The 20,764-nt window shown below is 39.3% G+C and overlaps 1 protein-coding gene across 2 annotated transcripts in view; it reads right to left on the bottom strand.

The window, feature by feature from the left end:
* Window positions 1-488: 488 nt before the first annotated feature.
* Window positions 489-20,764, bottom strand: part of LOC124880707 (ATP-sensitive inward rectifier potassium channel 10-like) — a 30,878-nt gene continuing 10,602 nt past the window's right edge. Inside the window, exons 2-6 of one of the 2 annotated variants that reach the window (XM_047386001.1) lie at window positions 17,264-17,650; window positions 16,566-16,777; window positions 15,557-15,688; window positions 12,653-12,830; window positions 489-3,128 (exon numbers count right to left, since the gene is read on the bottom strand). In XM_047386001.1, the coding sequence (XP_047241957.1) occupies window positions 2,731-3,128; window positions 12,653-12,830; window positions 15,557-15,688; window positions 16,566-16,777; window positions 17,264-17,648 (1,305 nt within the window). In that variant the 5' untranslated portion in view covers window positions 17,649-17,650 and the 3' untranslated portion in view covers window positions 489-2,730. Of the gene's footprint in view, window positions 3,129-12,652; window positions 12,831-15,556; window positions 15,689-16,565; window positions 16,778-17,263; window positions 17,658-20,764 lie in introns of both variants that reach the window. The other variant, XM_047386000.1, reaches the window with a different exon arrangement.

Below are 20,764 nucleotides of genomic sequence, written 5' to 3'. Positions count from 1 at the left end.
GAGGCTTTTCAAATTCTTTCACTGCTTTAAATACAAGTAGAGATGTTGTGCACCATCCTCAGCCTATTACCATTTATATCAGATTATGCTCAGCAACATCCTTCTCAGATCAGACAAAATAAAGAAATGCGATGCCTCTGCTCTTTCCTTTAATGGTAAATGGACTCAAGCAAACAACAAAACAGTTGGCAATGACAGAACAAACAGGAAGTAAATAGAAGACATGCCTCAAGAAAATACAGGTTTAAAAAAAAACATGAACTCAGACCTACAGAGAAAAAACGATAACTACAGACTGCAACTCAGATCCGAATATAAATATATGACACTTACAGAACACATGCCTGAGGAATCTATCAACTAAGAAATCAGCTGAAACATTGAAGTTGAATATTGTTTGATCATTTTTGAAAGTTATTCTCCACATTTAAAATATAAGTTGTTGACTTTAGTGGGAAAGTTTGTTGCTCAATACACACAAAGAATTCTCATGTTGTGAAAAATACATTTATTAAAAGAGGCAGTTAGATTTACATCCACAATGCAGGAGCAGTGAGCTTCCGGCATTTAGACAGAGTCATATATTGTACAGACTCTGATTTAGAAGCAAGGACAACCTTGCGCCAGAAGCTCAGTCTAAAACATCATAAGCTATCAATTCTCATTGGGCGTTTTTGGAGCAATCAAAAAATTTGTTAACGGAAAGGCATGTAATTGTATTATTTTATCAATGAGACATATTTAAAATGTTGCAATGGTGACTTTACATATTTTCAGACCAGCAAACTACTGTTTTTTATTATTATTTTCTTTATATTGGCTGTTCATGGTTTTTCTGTCAATATATTGTTCACTTTTGGTATATCCCTGCAGCCGTTTCATAGCTTTGTTGATTTAGATATTTCATATCCAACTTCTTCAAGTACAAAATCGAGTTAATTGCCATGAGATGTATTGTAATTACTAACCTTTGACAACTTGATTCAATTTATGTGTTTTATTATCTATACATAGGTTACCATATGTGTTATTCTAAGACTCCAATAAATAATATGTGCCAGAGGGCTGTCGATCAGAGTAATTTTACTTTAAAAGGAGTGAGGGTGTCATACAAGGTTTAATGAAAGTAGTATTTCAAACAAGTCAAAAGCATTTTTATGAATGATGTATGAAAAACCCACTGTGGAAGTACATGGGTATAAAAACAAAAGCGAGAAGTGAGAAAATGGCAACACGTATGTACATATTGGGGTACATATTGGCAAAGAGGCAAATTGACTTGAGGCTTTCTGGTTGCTGTAAAATTAAAACACCTATGAAAGGAAATGTTTTTAAACAAATTTTAGGATTTTTGTGAGATGGCTCTTCCCTTTCAAGATTCTGTATTCTGAGATTCTTATATGGCCTCTTTAATAAAGTACCATATTCGTTTTAAGTTAATGGTACTGTTAAGGTTTGTTTAAAAAATATTTCATTTTCATTTTGACACAAACTGAGTGACAAAAAGTCAGCAGTAGAAAGACATAAGTTACAGTATTTACTTTACAGAACTAGCACTGAGCCCCGACATCAGTTAGTATGTTATAATAGGAAATGAGAACTGTCAGTCAATGGGCATAGAGAAATATGTTTACATGCACTGTACATAGAGAGATGGAAACATACTGTACATAAAAATTAAAAACAGTTCACAAAACGTTTCTTTCAAATAGCATTATCTCATACCCATGGAGCATCAGCTCATGTAAACACACAATTTAATCACTTAATGCAATAATGAGGTTAGTTTTGTTATTCCTTGTTTATAAAAAAAACACTTTAATTTCCAGTTAAAGTGCTTTCAGTAAAATGACTAACCTCATTTAACCCAACAGAAACATCTTGACGGTCATCAAAGAGGAACATGTAATGGTTAATGCTGTTAGATTGTAATATAACATGATACAGTACCATAAAACTGGACATAACTTGTTTCCAGTATTTACACCATGCATTGCAGGTAGTTTTAAAAGGTCCAGTGTGTACTAATAGGCAGCTGAGTGAAAACATTATGTTTTCACTGTTGCAATTTTTGAATATTCATAAAATTAGGAGAGCCATTCGTTCCCTAAAGACAGTACAGGAGAGACAAATTAAATACAGGCTGTAGAGAAAGCCATGTAGGTGAGGAAGGTATAGTGGAGGGTTGCAGTCAGCACATTTACTAATAAATATTATTAAAATCCCACACAATGGAGTCTTTAAAAACAGTACTGAGAGTCACTAATATACACAACAAACCCAAAGAGATTTCTTGTTCCTATTCTCCCTTCTCTTTAACAGAAATATTTTAGCTTTAAGAGAAGAATGGGCAAAGCCTACATTTAAACAAAGACGGCCTTACACATTATATTATATATTACATAATATAAAATGCATTTTAATGCTACAGTAGGTTTGTACAAGTCAGGTTTCCTCTGTCAAAAGCTGGTTGCAGATATCTTCAGTTTATTGTTTACAGGCTAGTGGTTTTTGTTTGTTTAGATGTTGAGAGTAGATGCTGGGGTCCCCAGGTGTTTAGTTTCCTGCTTTGTGGTCCGCCCTTGATGTATGTATGAGACAAACACTGTCAGCATGTGGGTATGCAATATGAAATTGATTTTCATATGTTAGCAGCTTCCGTCTTGTTCTCCATCCTGTGTCTGACTCACTTTCACTTCCTGCCACATCTTCCTGTTTGCGCTCTCTTCTTCATACATTACTGATTCGAACACTGCTATCTTTTATGCGTCCTCTTTCTCGCTTCTTTTCCTTGCCCTTGTAGATCTCCTCCAGTATGAGTTTTTCCCGGCTTGTTTCATCTTCTTTTGCACCATTGTGGTGTATCTCTGATTTGTCGTTTGGTGATGACGTCTGCTTACAGAAGGGAGGAGTCTTGATTTTTGCCACTTTGTCAAAGAAGGCAAAATCAGCCACATATTTGCCTGATGGGGAAAGGGAGACGACAGGGGGAAACTCATATCCCCAGAGGATCTCATCCGGGAGGTAGGATGTTCGAACCTGGCAGGTTGCAGACGTCGGTTCGACTGTGGCACTCATTATCACCAACAGTTCGAAGTCAGCCATTTCAGGGTCTGTCCAACCACCACCTGGTAGACAAAAAAAATAAATAAATAAAAAACATGAAATAACAGTACATTTCAATAAATCAAAATTGTATTAATTAAGTTAATTTATTTCAGTAATTCAATTCAAAACCTTTAATTTGTACATAGCTCCATTACAAAGAAGGTTTTGTGATAGATCTATATATGGTTACAGCTAATGTCAACACAGAAATGTTATGGCCGTCCTATGCCCTACAGAACTGTGAGGAGAACTGCTAACTGCAGACAGTTACTGACACCTTCAAAAAAGTGAGTAAGCCACAAAAGGTCATAGCTAAAGAAGCTGGTTGTCACAGAGTGCTGTATCCAAGTATACAGGTCCTTCTCAAAATATTAGCATATTGTTATAAAGTTCATTATTTTCCATAATGTCATGATGAAAATTTAACTTTCATATATTTTAGATACATTGCACACTAACTGAAATATTTCAGGTCTTTTATTGTCTTAATACGGATGATTTTGGCATACAGCTCATGAAAACCCAAAATTCCTATCTCACAAAATTAGCATATTTCATCCGACCAATAAAAGAAAAGTGTTTTTTAATACAAAAAACATCAACCTTCAAATAATCATGTACAGTTATGCACTCAATACTTGGTCGGGAATCCTTTGGCAGAAATGACTGCTTCAATGCGGCGTGGCATGGAGGCAATCAGCCTGTGGCACTGCTGAGGTCTTATGGAGGCCCAGGATGCTTCGATAGCGGCCTTTAGCTCATCCAGAGTGTTGGGTCTCGAGTCTCTCAACGTTCTCTTCACAATATCCCACAGATTCTCTATGGGGTTCAGGTCAGGAGAGTTGGCAGGCCAATTGAGCACAGTGATACCATGGTCAGTAAACCATTTACCAGTGGTTTTGGCACTGTGAGCAGGTGCCAGGTCATGCTGAAAAATGAAATCTTCATCTCCATAAAGCTTTTCAGCAGATGGAAGTATGAAGTGCTCCAAAATCTCCTGATAGCTAGCTGCATTGACCCTGCCCTTGATAAAACACAGTGGACCAACACCAGCAGCTGACACGGCACCCCAGACCATCACTGACTGTGGGTACTTGACACTGGACTTCTGGCATTTTGGCATTTCCTTCTCCCCAGTCTTCCTCCAGACTCTGGCACCTTGATTTCCGAATGACATGCAGAATTTGCTTTCATCCGAAAAAAGTACTTTGGACCACTGAGCAACAGTCCAGTGCTGCTTCTCTGTAGCCCAGGTCAGGCGCTTCTGCCGCTGTTTCTGGTTCAAAAGTGGCTTGACCTGGGGAATGCGGCACCTGTAGCCCATTTCCTGCACACGCCTGTGCACGGTGGCTCTGGATGTTTCTACTCCAGATTCAGTCCACTGCTTCCGCAGGTCCCCCAAGGTCTGGAATCGGCCCTTCTCCACAATCTTCCTCAGGGTCCGGTCACCTCTTCTCGTTGTGCAGCGTTTTCTGCCGCACTTTTTCCTTCCCACAGACTTCCCACTGAGGTGCCTTGATACAGCACTCTGGGAACAGCCTATTCGTTCAGAAATTTCTTTCTGTGTCTTACCCTCTTGCTTGAGGGTGTCAATAGTGGCCTTCTGGACAGCAGTCAGGTCGGCAGTCTTACCCATGATTGGGGTTTTGAGTGATGAACCAGGCTGGGAGTTTTAAAGGCCTCAGGAATCTTTTGCAGGTGTTTAGAGTTAACTCGTTGATTCAGATGATTAGGTTCATAGCTCGTTTAGAGATCCTTTTAATGATATGCTAATTTTGTGAGATAAGAATTTTGGGTTTTCATGAGCTGTATGCCAAAATCATCTGTATTAAGACAATAAAAGACCTGAAATATTTCAGTTAGTGTGCCATGAATCTAAAATATATGAATGTTAAATTTTCATCATGACATTATGGAAAATAATGAACTTTATCACAATATGCTAATATTTTGAGAAGGACCTGTATTAATGGTAAGATGAGTGGAAGAAAAAGATACAGTAGAAAAAAGTACAGCCAATAGTGATAAACCTTTAGCTTTCAGAAGATTTTGAAACAAAGATCATTCAAGAAAGATTCACAGGGGTGGACTGTAGCTAAAATCAGAGCTTGAAGAGGCACAATGCACAGATGAACCCAGTATATGTGCTACAACCAGAGCTGCCTCATGCCATAGTCCACATAGGCAGTTGCACAGGATGTGAACTGCTAAAGAGGGCATTGATACAAGAATTTTCAAAAAAGTATTAATAAATAAAACAAAACCAAATAATATGAAAATATTAACAAGTGACCGTGTTGTTTCTCATTATTTGATAAAGTGATGCACAGCAATCAGCTGATCCAAAGTAAGCAGAAAAGAAATGTTTAAATGAATACAGTTTTAGGTAATCTCTTCAGAATATCTAATAATTAAATATATTTATATTAGTATTTGAGTAAACGCTATCCTTCCAAAAAAAATTTCTTTGAGTCTTTCTGCTTACTGAACAGCAGACTCAAGGAAACCATCACCCTGAACACAGTTTAGGTAAACAGTGTTAGCGCGCAGTAGCTGTTGTCTTTAGAAGCCAAAGTTAACATTAGATTTGCACCTTCTGAAGGAACTGTTTGACCTATTAAATTGCTGGATGTGAGCCTATGAATCAGTTGCTAACTTTAGTGTCATATTTGCCACATTAAACAGCTTTGAACTAATGTTAGAACAGCCTTATATGAGCTGATCAGCTGAATGATGGTTGGACAGTATTCTGTAATAGGCTAAGGGGAGGCCATTGTAGTCTAAAATGAATTAATAGTTGTTTTTTAAAAAACTTTATAAATCTTTTTTATTCTACATGAGGCCAGTTATTAATTTTATTTTGCATCTTTTCCTAACAGCCAAATGTTTTATTATGTTAGCTTTTAATTCATGGACTCTGTAGAAATAAGCCTGCCACTGGAATTAAAATGCAGACTGTATTCCAGTTTTAAATGATTGGGAAAGATAAGACACAAAATAAGGTTGTTGTTTCTAACATTCTTTGTGTTATAAGGATAATTGGTGATTTCAATAAAGCCATCAAGAATATTATTTTTTTGCCAAATTTAAGTAGTTGCAGATTAAATTGTTGGACCATGTCTTTATTGCTAATGAGGAACAGAGTTGCTCTAAACGTTCTTTGATGGGAACATCTCCCTCTCTGTTGTGTTATTTGTGAAATTTTCATTTATTACATGGTGCAGCTCTTTTTTTTTGTTTTGTTGATCGTCTGATTCTCTTAGGCTTGCTAAATCTAAAAAGCAAAGTGTCTAATAATGCTACGGTAGATACTGCAGCTGCCGTGAAACTATAAATGTAATGAAACACACCTGTCTGCCGCATTTCAGACTCCTTTTCAATTGGTTGCTAGCTGCTGTTTCTTACTTCTTTATCTCTCACCAATCATATGAATCTGCTGCATGTTTCACTTGCCATCTCTCAAACCAGCATTTGTTCAACACAAATTATGGATAAAGCTGGAATTACCCATTCTACTTCATTTGTCTTCAAGGTTATCCTTAGTTGAACTTATCCAGAGGAATCCAGAAGAAAACCCTGTGTTATTTACACCATTGTAACCTTATGCATAAGCAACTAACTGGGTTTTGTTCATACCTTCCTGCAGTCCCTCACATTTACTCTTGGAGTCATGTTCTTTACGTAGCCATCTTCTGGGGTTCAGGCTTGTTCTGCTTACTATGAAAGCCACTTTGAACTTTACCCAAATTAGAGTTCCCTTCTTTTCCTTTTCCATCTCACCTTTTGTATTTAGGCATCATCGTTATTAATCCGTATAATGAAATAATACAAATTTTGGAAAAAAGAACACGACTTAACCACTCCCACTCCAACCTCAGGCCTAAGTATAAAAGCTTCTCAATCCACAGCTTCCACACTTGAAATCGTTGCACCCTCCTCCACCCCAATTACCTAACCACACTATAAGAGTGTTCAAGCTTGTCCTATTTACGTGGAACGCCGCCTTGACCTCCAACCAAATATCAGAGTTCCTCCCTTTTCCTTTTCATCTCACCTTTACTATCTAGGTGTGGTCTGCATTAACAAAATATATCACTCTGTGTGAAATTAATGTATACAATATATGGGTTTCACTTTTCATTTTATTAAACTTAAATAAAATAACTTTCCATGATGCGCATACAGGTCCTTCTCAAAATATTAGCATATTGTGATAAAGTTCATTATTTTCCATAATGTCATGATGAAAATTTAACATTCATATATTTTAGATTCATTGCACACTAACTGAAATATTTCAGGTCTTTTATTGTCTTAATATGGATGATTTTGGCATACAGCTCATGAAAACCCAAAATTCCTATCTCACAAAATTAGCATATCATGAAAAGGGTCTCTAAACGAGCTATGAACCTAATCATCTGAATCAACGAGTTAACTCTAAACACCTGCAAAAGATTCCTGAGGCCTTTAAAACTCCCAGCCTGGTTCATCACTCAAAACCCCAATCATGGGTAAGACTGCCGACCTGACTGCTGTCCAGAAGGCCACTATTGACACCCTCAAGCAAGAGGGTAAGACACAGAAAGAAATTTCTGAACGAATAGGCTGTTCCCAGAGTGCTGTATCAAGGCACCTCAGTGGGAAGTCTGTGGGAAGGAAAAAGTGTGGCAGAAAACGCTGCACAACAAGAAGAGGTGACCGGACCCTGAGGAAGATTGTGGAGAAGGGCCGATTCCAGACCTTGGGGGACCTGCGGAAGCAGTGGACTGAGTCTGGAGTAGAAACATCCAGAGCCACCGTGCACAGGCGTGTGCAGGAAATGGGCTACAGGTGCCGCATTCCCCAGGTCAAGCCACTTTTGAACCAGAAACAGCGGCAGAAGCGCCTGACCTGGGCTACAGAGAAGCAGCACTGGACTGTTGCTCAGTGGTCCAAAGTACTTTTTTCGGATCAAAGCAAATTCAGCATGTCATTCGGAAATCAAGGTGCCAGAGTCTGGAGGAAGACTGGGGAGAAGGAAATGCCAAAATGCCAGAAGTCCAGTGTCAAGTACCCACAGTCAGTGATGGTCTGGGGTGCCGTGTCAGCTGCTGGTGTTGGTCCACTGTGTTTTATCAAGGGCAAGGTCAATGCAGCTAGCTATCAGGAGATTTTGGAGCACTTCATGCTTACATCTGCTGAAAAGCTTTATGGAGATGAAGATTTCATTTTTTCAGCACGACCTGGCACCTGCTCACAGTGCCAAAACCACTGGTAAATGGTTTACTGACCATGGCATCACTGTGCTCAATTGGCCTGCCAACTCTCCTGACCTGAACCCCATAGAGAATCTGTGGGATATTGTGAAGAGAACGTTGAGAGACTCAAGACCCAACACTCTGGATGAGCTAAAGGCCGCTATCAAAGCATCCTGGGCCTCCATAAGACCTCAGCAGTGCCACAGGCTGATTGCCTCCATGCCACGCCGCATTGAAGCAGTCATTTCTGCCAAAGGATTCTTGACCAAGTATTGAGTGCATAACTGTACATAATTATTTGAAGGTTGACGTTTTGTGTATTAAAAACACTTTTCTTTTATTGGTCGGATGAAATATGCTAATTTTGTGAGATAGTAATTTTGGGTTTTCATGAGCTGTATGCCAAAATCATCCGTATTAAGACAATAAAAGACCTGAAATATTTCAGTTAGTGTGCAATGAATCTAAAATATATGAATATTAAATTTTCATCATGACATTATGGAAAATAATGAACTTTATCACAATATGCTAATATTTTGAGAAGGACCTGTACACTGTCTGGCCAAAAAAAAAGTCGCCATCTGGATTTAACTAAGCAAATAGGTACGAGCCTTCCATTGGATAATTACTGCATGGGCGTTTATGTCTCAGCTGGCAACACGTTATTTAACCCCAACTGGTGCAATGAGTTGCTTCTCATTTCTTAAACAACCATGTCGAAAGACACATCCTGTGGTTGTGGAAAAGATGTCAGTCTGTTTCCGAAGGGTCAAATCATTGGCATGCATCAAGCAGGAGATTGCAGAAACTACGAAAATTGGGTTAAGAACTGTCCAACGCATTATTAAAAACTGGAAGAATAGTGGGGACCCGTCATCTTCGAGGAAGAAATGTGGCCGGAAAAAAATCCTGAATGATCGTGATCGGTGATCACTTAAACGTTTGGTGAAATCATATCGAAGAAAAACAACAGTAGAACTCCGGGCTCTGTTTAATAGTGAAAGTAAGAGCATTTCCACACGCCATGTGAAGGAAACTCAAGGGATTGGGACTGAACAGCTGTGTAGCCTTTAGAAAACCAATAATCAGTGATGCTAACTGGAATAAAAGGCTTCAGTTTTCTGGGGAGCATAAAGATTGGACTCTGGAGCAATGGAAGAAGGTCATAAGGTCTGATGAGTCCAGATTTACCCTGTTCCAGAGTGATGAGCGCATCAGGGTAAGAAGGGAGGCAGGTGAAGTGATGCCTAGTGCCTACTGTACCAGCCTGTGGGGGCAGTGCTGTAATCTGGGGTTGCTGCAGTTGGTCAGGTCTGGGTTCAGTTGGTCAGGTCTGGGTTCAGCAACAGTAGGTGTTCAAAGAATGAGGTCAGCTGACTACCTGAATATACTGAATGACCAAGTTATTCCATCAATGGATATTTTCTTCCCTGATGGTACGGGCATATTCCAAGATGACAATGCCAGGATTCATCGGGCTGGAATTGTGAAAGAGTGGTTCAGGGAGCGTGAGACATCATTCTCACACATGGATTGGCCTCCACAGAGTCCAGACTTTAACCCCATTGAGAACCTTTGGGATGTGCTGGAGAAGGCTTTGCGCAGCGGTCAGACTCTACCATCATCAATGCAAGATGTTTGTGAAAAATGAATGCAGCACTGGGTGGAAATAAATCTTGTGACATTGCAGATGCTTCGAAATTGAAACAATGCCACAGCGAATGCGTGCCGTAAGCAAACCTAAAGGCGGTCCAATTAAATATTACAGTGTGTGACCTTTTTATTTTGGTGGCGATGTTTTTTTGGCTAGGCAGTGTATGAATCTATGTATTTTCATTCCAAAATAAAAAACTAAGAATAATTTTTTTCTCAAGAAGTCTAGTGTTATCAATTTTACGCTATTTTAAATTTGTGTTTTTACTTCATTTGTAAAAACATAAATGAAATAACAAAATAGGCTGCAGTGGTGGCGCAGGACTTAAGCACGCGACCCATGCATGGAGTCCCAGCCCATTGATGTTTGATGCATGACTTCCCCCTCTCCACCCCATTTCCTGTCAGCTCACTTTTGAAAAACATTTGAAAAATAAAGGCAACTAGTGCCTAAAAAAATAATAAAATGGAAGGAAGTTAATTTCCTAACAAGCCAATTGACTTGGAGTTAATAAAACCTAGTTACACTCACTGGCTAATTTACTAAAGTATTCACATTTACATGACACACATATTCCAAACCATAGACCCACCACTCTAATAACTTTGCTGGACGGAAAATGCTTTCAAGTTACCTTTGTGACATTTTACCACACATACATTTTAACTTGTCACATGCACAGAGGTTTTCAATCAAATATTTGACAAATATTTATTCTAAACACTTAAAATGTGGAGATTTTCAGTAGCATTACCCCAAAAAATCCCCAGAGGACATGTCTGCAGACATATGCAGTCAAGCAGGCAAACACCTGCATCAACAGGCCTTTCTCTGACTGTAGACTTTCTCATCTGTGAAAACAAGTCTTACCGTCACACAGACCAAATATCACTCCCACCAAGGCAGAACACCATGTTTCACAACCATTTGTTGACACTATGACACAAACATTGTCAAGGGATTTTCTTTGCTGCTATTTTGTGAGTCGCTTGTCTTCATGTGTAGATCTCACAAACCCTCCTAAAATATAGACTACCTCCATATTGGAATCCACATCTTTTTGGCCATCATTGCATATTAGTGTGAAATACCTTGGCAAAGCCCAAATCATTTAATATAAAATTGTTGACAAAAGGGGAATCATAATGCATGAAGTAGTAGAGGATGCTAAAAGGTACTCAACATCTAACTAAAAAATGACCCAACGAAGCATCAGAATCTAACATCAAACGCCTATTATCAATGGATTTTTGAATGTTCAGAATCAGAGTCCGTGCCTTAACTTAAGCACTCCAGCAACTACTGATGCAGATGTAGTGTTTGTGATATTATGTCAGCTGAACCCCCAAGCACATTATTTTGTTGTCTAACATGTATGAGTTTTCGCAAACAATTTAAATTTTAGAAAAACTGTTAGATAAACTTTAAAGTGGCACTTCCTCAGTGGCACAAAGTCTGTACTGGCTGCTAGTACTTTCCTGTCTATCTTTGTCATGTGCCATGCTTTACATGCTGCGTACAGCTATAAGTGTGGGGATGAGCTACGTAGAGAGCAGCTAAAACACTAATCGTTGAACTTTACGATCTTCAAAGCAAAATTGTACGATTATAAAGAATAACAATAAAATTCTGCAGATTATGTCCACATTTGTTCAACTGTATATTAACAGTACATTAAAATATGTCACGAGGCAAATTATCAAGTAGTCATATCAAAACAGAATGTACGCATGGTAACACTGGCTGGGAACTTAAGCAAGCTCCATTTAAAATCGTCAGCAGGAACAAGACATGATACTGTTGAAGACCGTTACGGTTTACAGAAAACAAAATAAAGAAACCAAGTTAATAACTGATCAACATTCTCTTGGAAATCAATGTTATTTTTAGCTTATTAAGGTCCTGTGTTCTTACTTTATGCTGGGTTTTATGTTAAGACAGCCTTTAGGATATTGCTTATAATATTTATGTCTGATTTGGACACAGATGAGACCAAAAAGACATAACAATCTTAAGTGTTACAAGTTCTAGTATCAAAGTGACTAGACAAATGGTTTGGAGGGAGGAAGAAAGGTTTGCAGAAATAAATGTTTTAACATAATCTATTGAGAATCTAGATCAGCCCAAAAAAGCAGAAAAGCAACAAATGAATAGTATCTGCTAAGTACTCATGTGGCTTCCAGTGAGAGCTCATAGAGGTGCTGTAAGTGGATCAGTGCAGGCTGCATGTCAGCACCCCAGACTGTACAGTATTGTGTTATAATGAGGGTTGTCTCGATCAGGCCCTCTCACACACATTCCAGCTAGAAAAACCCTCTCCTCCAGTGCCAAACAAACCCATCTGTGGACATCTAGACACAGCCAAGAACACAGCACATGACTGTAAATACCAATACACCTACATACCCATACATGCGCATTGTACCTACACATTTAGTCAATTAACATAACACAACAGGATTTCAACCACTTACTGGTTGCTGATCTGTGCGAGATGCAGTTAAAAAGTGATAATGAGACATTTGTTTTCATGTAAACCTATAGTAATTTTCAGCCATATGCCATACGCTTCTATCTTGCAGTTTAACACATTTAGTATTAGTTAACCAGACCTACCGAAACAAACTTCATTAGAGCTGTGACGTACCCTTTGCTGCCCAGGCTCTGAGAGGGCTGTTCTCATCAATGATGTGGTAGAACGTCAGGGGTATGATGAGGAAGGGGCTGTCGCTAGATGTGTCCACCTGGAAAGGCACATTGCGCTGGTCCAGCCGCACCGTTTCACCCTCCTTGGTCAGAGATGTTTGAAGCATCTTCCCCGTCACCTGGGAGCCAAGATGTAGTCAGTAACTGTAGCCAAAGAAGTTGGAGAAGACATCCTGTAACCAGAGGGCCCCAGGTTTAATACTTGCACTGACCAGCATCTCATGTCCAGTGGTGAGCCCTGAGTAATGGACTGCCAATGCTGTATTCTCAATCAGTTTTCTACGTGTTTGTCTTATACCAACAAGAGAAAACAAGCAAACAGACGAGCAGCGTGGAAACAAAATTTGCCGGTCTTGATTCAATATGAACATACAAACTATTGTACATACTGTAGAGTAATTATCATCACTCGCTCATAGCAAACATTCACCAAAATATATCTAATCACCATGCAGCAATTGGGCCAATAAAATATCTTCTAAATGCCATTTCTACCAAACCTTTAAACTTTTTGGAGCATTCTAACAAAGAACAGATTTATAATGTAAAGAACAGTTCTCCAGCTAGAACCAGCAAATGCATGTTCTTGGTGTTTGGTAGCCCAAAGCCCTCCATCAGAGAGGTTCAGATTAATCAGTTCTATGCCCCCCACCACCACATTCCTCCCTCCCCACCCTGGAAAAACACATTCTGGTGTGAAGACCATGATTTTGCTACTGTGTTTTCAGTACTCACCAAATTGATCTTCCCTGCAGCTTTCTTGGCATTGCTACCACCATGACGATTAAATCTGTTCTAAAATTCTTCTTCACAGTGTAATTATCCTGCAAACATGGGAGGTCTCTGCACCTCCACCATCACTTTCAGCAGCATGACAGGATACAGGATAGGTTTCCTGTACACAGAGCTGCTCTGTGCAGAGGATGCCCGCTGCACAATCATTTTAATCTAGCACAGTTCTCTGTGCGCATATTTTTGCATATTTTTCTCAGAAGCAATCAGGCTCACATATCGGTATGCAGTTTTCAAGGATCACTATGAACAGAGTTTTCTATGAGTTGCCCTACTAATGTATGTTTTAATACCTGAACCACTGGTTGGACTTTTTTCTAAGGGTGTATTCACATCAGGAAAGTGCTTTAATTCCCCTTGTTTGGTCCGGACCAAAAGCAAACTTTATTTCATTTGGTGCGGTTTGTTTTCACATTGTACTTTTTGCAAGTGAACTATTACTTGTAAAGAAAGCCACACGGGTGACAATCATTGTTCCCATTGGACAGAAATGACGGGGGCGGGACAGAGCACAGACCGGGAAATGTAGGAAAACAGCTGTAGACGTGTTGCGTGCAGCACTTCTGTTCTGCATATTTGTGTCGTTATTACAGCTGCAATATTATTGTGAGGGTGAAGAGCAGCTCATTCAACACAGACTTTGAGACGTTCCATTTATAATGTTGGAACCCCGTCGAAGAATACGTGCTGAACGCTGACGTTCTCTACGTAACTTGTCCCACAACAAGCCAGTAGCGTTGCTAAGCAACACACAGCTTATCAGGTATGATTACCTTACATCACACACCTTTGCTACCGGCTACGGTGGCTTTTTATGTCCAGAGAGACGTACGCTTTTTGTAGTTGGTTCGGATCGGGGCCGGTTTGTATTCAGACCATAAGCGAACCGCACCAGAGTCCGTTTGGAAGCGGACCGAGACCACCTCAAAAAGTGGGTCTCGGTCCGGTTGTTTGGTCCGGACCAGGGTTCGCTTGAGTGTATTCACACACACCTGCACAAAAGGTCCGGACCAAGGGGGAAACGAACTCTGGTCCGTTTAAAGCGGACCAAAAGTGCCAAGTGTGAAATACACCCTTAAAGGCCACATGTTCATGATAAGCTACCGCTGATAGTACTAGGCTACCCCATTTAGGAAAACTCAGAATCCTGACATGTTGCCACTACATTACTGAAAAATCTCAATCTCGTTGTTGGTGTTTGGTGCATGCTTAAACCATACAGGGAAATCTCACTTTCCATCAAACGTAACAAGAAGCGCACTGCATTGTTGATGCAATTCAGAAGATACTGTTTATAACACCCTGCAAAGATCAACCCACATTCTGACTAAACTTTAATGCCATGTTGCAGTCTTCGTCTGATGTGAATGGGCCGAAGGGTTTGTCTGGGTCAATGCGATGTGCAGGGAGATCCCTACACAAAGCTCACACCAATAAAAGTATCTGACAGGTTTAAAATTGTTCTCATAATAGCATTCTTTGATCCAACGATCAACCATTTAACTTACATTAACTATAATTAACTATATCAATTTGTTAAATCATTGTACATTTACTGAAAACAGGATATGATTCATGATCAAAGCTTACCTAATACTTTTTATACTGTTTAATTTTTATTGTATTGCACCGACTACGCCAAAACAAATTCCTTGTATGTCCATAAACGTACTTGGCAATAAAGCTTTTCTGATTCTGATTCTGATTCTGATTACCTAATCAGTCATAGGACATAAAGAAAATGATGAGACAAAGAAAGAGAGTTATATGAGAAACAACAGCCCACAGTTTTTAGTTTGAATAAAATAAAGTAAAATAAAATAAGAAATAGTAGTAGTGCTGTAGTTACAGGAAGGATGGTAAGTGAAAGTCTAATATGTTTGATCACCGTTAGTGCAAAACATAGAAACAGTTTAATAGATACTCCCAGAATCATGCCTGGAAGCAGTTCAAAAATCATCACTATGTTGGAAGTTACAGATAAAATGTCCACACAGACTGGTGCATGAAGTGAACTAAGTACAAGTGAACATTATTAAAACTGAGGTATTACCTGACATCCTAACAACAGGCTTTTGCGCATGTTGGCCACTCGGATCATTAAGCAGGGCCGCCCTTCCTGATATGACACAACAGCATGTTGACTGAACTTTACAGTCTCGCCCCTCTTCTTGGGACGAGCAACCTGGAGGAGGAAGAGAAGAAATCAGAGATTAGGATGGATTCTCAATAGTAAAATACTGTTTTAGAAAATACTGTATATCAGTCATTAAAAACTTCATGTTTCCTCTGTCTTTTATGCTCAAAGAACATGGTAGTGAAAGTAAACCACTTCAGATAAAAACAAAACAGGAAACGTTTTTTTCTTTTTAGATAGGACTGATAATGATCAGCAAAAAAAACTCTGATAATGTTTAACTAATAACTTTACATGCTGGGTGTGTAAGGACAATGTTTTTTGAGCACTGAAGCCTGCTTCTAATAGATTAGAACCGTCACGGCACCACATACACAAGTATTCTGTATAGGTAATAAAAATATTAAGGTGACCAATGGAAAAGACTAACAAAGTACTTCAAAACTTTTTAAAAAATACAGTGTTACTTCAAATTGTACAGTGCACACACTATTTGACATTTATGCTGTACAACACAACTGAGAAACAAAAAAATTGTTAAAATGAACAAAAGAATAAAAAAGGGTTATTAACTTGGTTGCATACATGTGCACACCATTGAATTAATACTTTATTAAAGTTCATTTTGATCCAGTTTCAGCGTTTGGTTTTCCTCATTCCCACATCTTGGCTTACAAAAGTTCTCCAAGACTATCAGATCCACAGCCCACCTAAGGTGACCGCAAAGTTTTCTAATAAACTTAGCTCCCGACTCTGGTTAGGACATTGATAGCATGATGTTGCCACCACATCTTTCACTAAAGGTTCACTGAAAGTTAAACATAACACAGCTTAGCATCATGTATGCCACTATTTAATTACGTGGGTATACACACATTTTTGCAGTCAAATTTATTGCTCTAATCAAAACCAAAAACCAAATTACTTTTGCAAGAAAGGTTCCAGTGATGAAAATCTCCATCACCATGGTGATGACCAGCTGAACAATGAGGAGGACTATTGCTAGGGGGCACTCTTCTGTTATGCATCGGAAACCATAGCCTATTGTGGTCTGAGACTCTAGGGAGTAGAGGAAGGCTCCTGTCAAGGTCTTCACCTCCATTACACACGGTGTGTGATTGGATGGTGGGTCAAACTCTGGAGGTAGAAAACAAGGAACAAAGGATCAATTTGGAGCATACCAAATACCAAAGAACAGTTTGCTACCTTTGTCTGTATTGTCCCAGGTCTTTTTCATAAGGTATTTGATTTGCTTGTCTTCATGGTTTACTCATTCACTTAAAAATAGATGTTTATATTCTCGTTGCTTTTCAAACAATTTTAAGAAGACCTATATTAGTATTTGACTTTACAACACACTTCGAATGACCTTGATGTGCAATATATCAGTAAAATATATCAGTAAAGTCAAGACTGTTGGCCCTCTACGAGTGACCTTTTTGCAACAGCAGAGTACGCAATCTTAATGATTTTCAGCAAAAAAAAAAAAAGCTTCACAGAAAAGAATGATATCTATAACAACAATGTGGCATGCTATGATTTAAGGAAACACAACAGCACCTGCAACTCTAAATGTAAAGCATGGTCACGTGAGTATCATGGTGAAGTTAGAGTCATGCTTACCGAGCAGGTCTCCATGCACAAGCGCTACCAGGTACCAGAGCACCCCAAAAAGGAACCAGGTCCCAGTAAAAGTAGCAGAGAAGAAGAAGAACTTGTAGCGCCACTGCATGTCCAGGAAAGTTGTCCAGAGGTCACGAAGGTACAGCGCCCCTCTACCACTGATATGCTCAATGCGGACGTTGCTTCGTCCATCTTTGGAGAGGACTCTGCGTCTCTTGCGCAGAGCGTTGGGCCCTCCAGCTCCTGTTCCTCCCCCACAACCAAAAGGACTTCCAGTTCCCCCTGTGGAGCTTAGAAGGGGCCTGCTGATGTCAGTCTGTGTCTGGGAATGGCACATTTTCTGTGGGGAGGAGCCTTCAGAGCACGTGGGAGTGGCTGAAGTCATAGCTAGCACCTCAGAGTTGGAAACAGACAGGGAATATCACCAAGGTGAAGAAAATGGGTTAAATAAGGGGGGGGTTATAGTGCAAATGTATGCTCAGAACAATACACTCAACAGCAGGGCAGTCCATGTAGAAAGATAGCCAATGTAAAGAATGTATATCATGTTTACATGAATGAGATGACCAAGTGGGAAATTTAGCTGGAAAGGTAGAACTTGGGCAACAGAGAACAGAAGGAAAAAAAGCACCAAAAGCACATTTTTCAGCATGACAGTGATGTGGTCCTCCACAGCGGTCTATTCAAGTCAGAAGAAAAGCTTTCATTAGGGAAGCTACTCTTTTGGTTAAAACTCGTTGTACAAGGAAGCATGAATCAAGAGGAGATTCTGTTTTTGTTACATTAAATATCAGACTGAGTAATTGTAAGAACTCTATAGGTTTCTCAGTGATATGGTACTAAATCCTTTTTTGTGATGTTTACTTTGTCTCAAGTTGCCAACCATAATTGTCCTCCAGTTCATCTCTTCACCACTTCGTACTCATACTCTTGTCTTTTCATGCCATACTTTTTCCATCTGTATGCATTTTGGGATAAATGCATATGCTTTAACAAATTATTAAAACCGCCTAATTCATCAAAATGAAATGAAAGGTAAAAATACCTGAGACTCACTGGCTGGCTGGTCGGTTGGTTTGCTGGTTAGTGTTTCTCATAGGTACCAGGAGCACTGAATTATCAAGCTATTTTAAGGGTGTACACAATTTCACTAACTCCTTCCAAATTTCAATTTGTTTTACCAATCTAGGAATTAGTAAATAATAGGAACTTGGAATCCAGTGGATCTAATAGTTTTTGGTTTTCCAAACACTGTTCACAATGATGTTCACAGTGACAGAGAGACTATATGTTGTTGAACATGTCCTGTCTTTCTATGTTATGTGACCTGCTCTGGGCACTGCACTCAGAATGCTCTATTTGTTGGACAGAGGACTGTCCAGAGAGGAGCTGAAACATCTGTCATTAAACTTTATGATGTAAAATAAAGTACTAAACTTATTAGGCAGACAAATAAATGTTTCTGCAAATCCTATCTCCAAACAATTTATTTGAACTTCAGGGACATGTGTTCTGTTAATGCAAATTATCAATGAACACAGTGTAAACATGCTAGCTTTGGCCAAGCGCTTTAGCAAACTGCTCTAAATAAAAACCTCATCAGCATAGGTAAGATTTCTTATTAAAAATTAAAAGGATACAAAAAGAAAAAAGCCTTGATTGCAAACAGGTTCATCTTCTTCAGTGTGGTGTGGCTAGTAACTGAGATCTCATTACCCAACATTATTTATTACTAAGCCTCATAGGGAATTCTTGCAGCCATGTTTTTAAACTATCATGTTCCTCCATGTTGATACAGTCATCACTGCACCAAAGATACCTGTTTTGCCCTGAAATATGAGTCTCTTGTTTGGGTGACCTAAAACTACACCATCGTCACTCGTATACTGAAAATGATGATACACTGTGATGACACCCTGATACCCTGGTATAAGTGGATTACAAAGTATCAATAGTTTATTAAGTGAATGAGAGATCCCTCACCCCTGGGTGTCATGAACACTTATTATCACTGCTTGAGTTCCCCTTTGTACACGTTTAACAATTTTACTCTCATCTGGACTACAGTTTGTCTTTCTCCACGTCATCGTTTTTTTTCCTATTCTACCCTCACTCACTCATTGTTTGCTAAGCTGCCCTTTTAGAGAAATTGTCCTTGCTTTCTAGAGCAAATAAAAGAAACCCCAAACAGCACAGCACAAACAAAAGCTTAAAAACTAGAGCGATCTGATACACTCTGTCCTTTCCTGTTCTGTTTGACCCTTGTCTCGCCTCCCTCCGTGTTGGAGCTCACACAGGGTGAATGAATAGAGAGCTGTGTTGAGCTCTGTGCTATGAATACTAAGATGTGGAAGGGGGCGTGGTCGGGATCATGGCATGTGATTGGACTTTGCCCTGTCCAGCTGAACTCTGAACCCAGCAGTGTTCCCACCTACACATACAGTAAGTAGAACTGCTGAGCAGTTATAACCTGTATAATATTATTTATTGTCCAAGGGGATGTTTGATTTGGAAAGACAAAATCTCCAACCCTACGTGCAGGAACATCCACTCTTTAATGCATGTGATTAATCATCATGTTATACTATGAAAAACATAAAAACACTATTCTGTTTTATTATTATTATTATCATCAAGTAAAAAAAACGTACTGTATTCCAAATGTACATCCCATTCTTAATCCATAGGGTTTAATATGATGTCTGTGCACTCTTTGCATCTATAACAGCATCCCATCTTCTGGGAAGGCTTTTATCGAGGTTTTGTGGAATTATTGACCATTCTTTATTTGTGAGGTCAGACACTGATGTTGGATGATAAGGCTCTGCTAACAGTCTCTATTGACCGTGCATGATTCAGAATTCGGGCATGATTCGTCAATCCAGAAAATATGTCTCTGCTGCTCTAGAGCACAGGGGCAGTATGCTCTTAAACTAATGTGAAAGAAATAAAGTTTGGATTTCTGTGGTCACACTCTCTTATGCTTTGAATTTAATTGCCTAGTTATAGTCTACTTTTTTTCTATGTTTACATTACTGGTTGTTCTGTACCCCCTGGTTTATTCAGTATTTTTCCCCAGTGTATTAGTTTCATACATTACCACAACTGGTCCTCAACTGCTCATTTATTTACCTGTGTTGCATTCAGTAAACAAACTCCTCTGCACATTCACTTACTCCGTTGTCACATCCTCCGTTGTTCTCAGCCTGCTGTCACCAGGCTGAGAACAAAAGGAAAAGCTTCCTGTCTTCCTGTCCCTTGAGTGCTCTTATTAAAAGCATTTAATCCTTCTGCAAGTTCTGTCCTCGTCTATGCATTTGGGTCCGCAACAACACCAAAACATTCCATCTGTAGCTACTGATATCGCAGACCATGCACCTCAGCATCGGCTGACCCTACTCTTTGCTTTTACTATCACACCAACTTGGTTGGTTAGTTGCTGTCATATAGTTGCTTCAACTTTTTTATGATACCACTATTTAATGTAAAACATTTAGAAGT

This window comes from Girardinichthys multiradiatus, chromosome 14 (assembly GCF_021462225.1).
Source record: "Girardinichthys multiradiatus isolate DD_20200921_A chromosome 14, DD_fGirMul_XY1, whole genome shotgun sequence".
NCBI classification, from domain to species: domain Eukaryota; kingdom Metazoa; phylum Chordata; class Actinopteri; order Cyprinodontiformes; family Goodeidae; genus Girardinichthys; species Girardinichthys multiradiatus.
The sequence above is the reverse complement of the archived record's forward strand: the minus strand, read 5'-3'. Positions and strand labels throughout refer to the sequence as shown.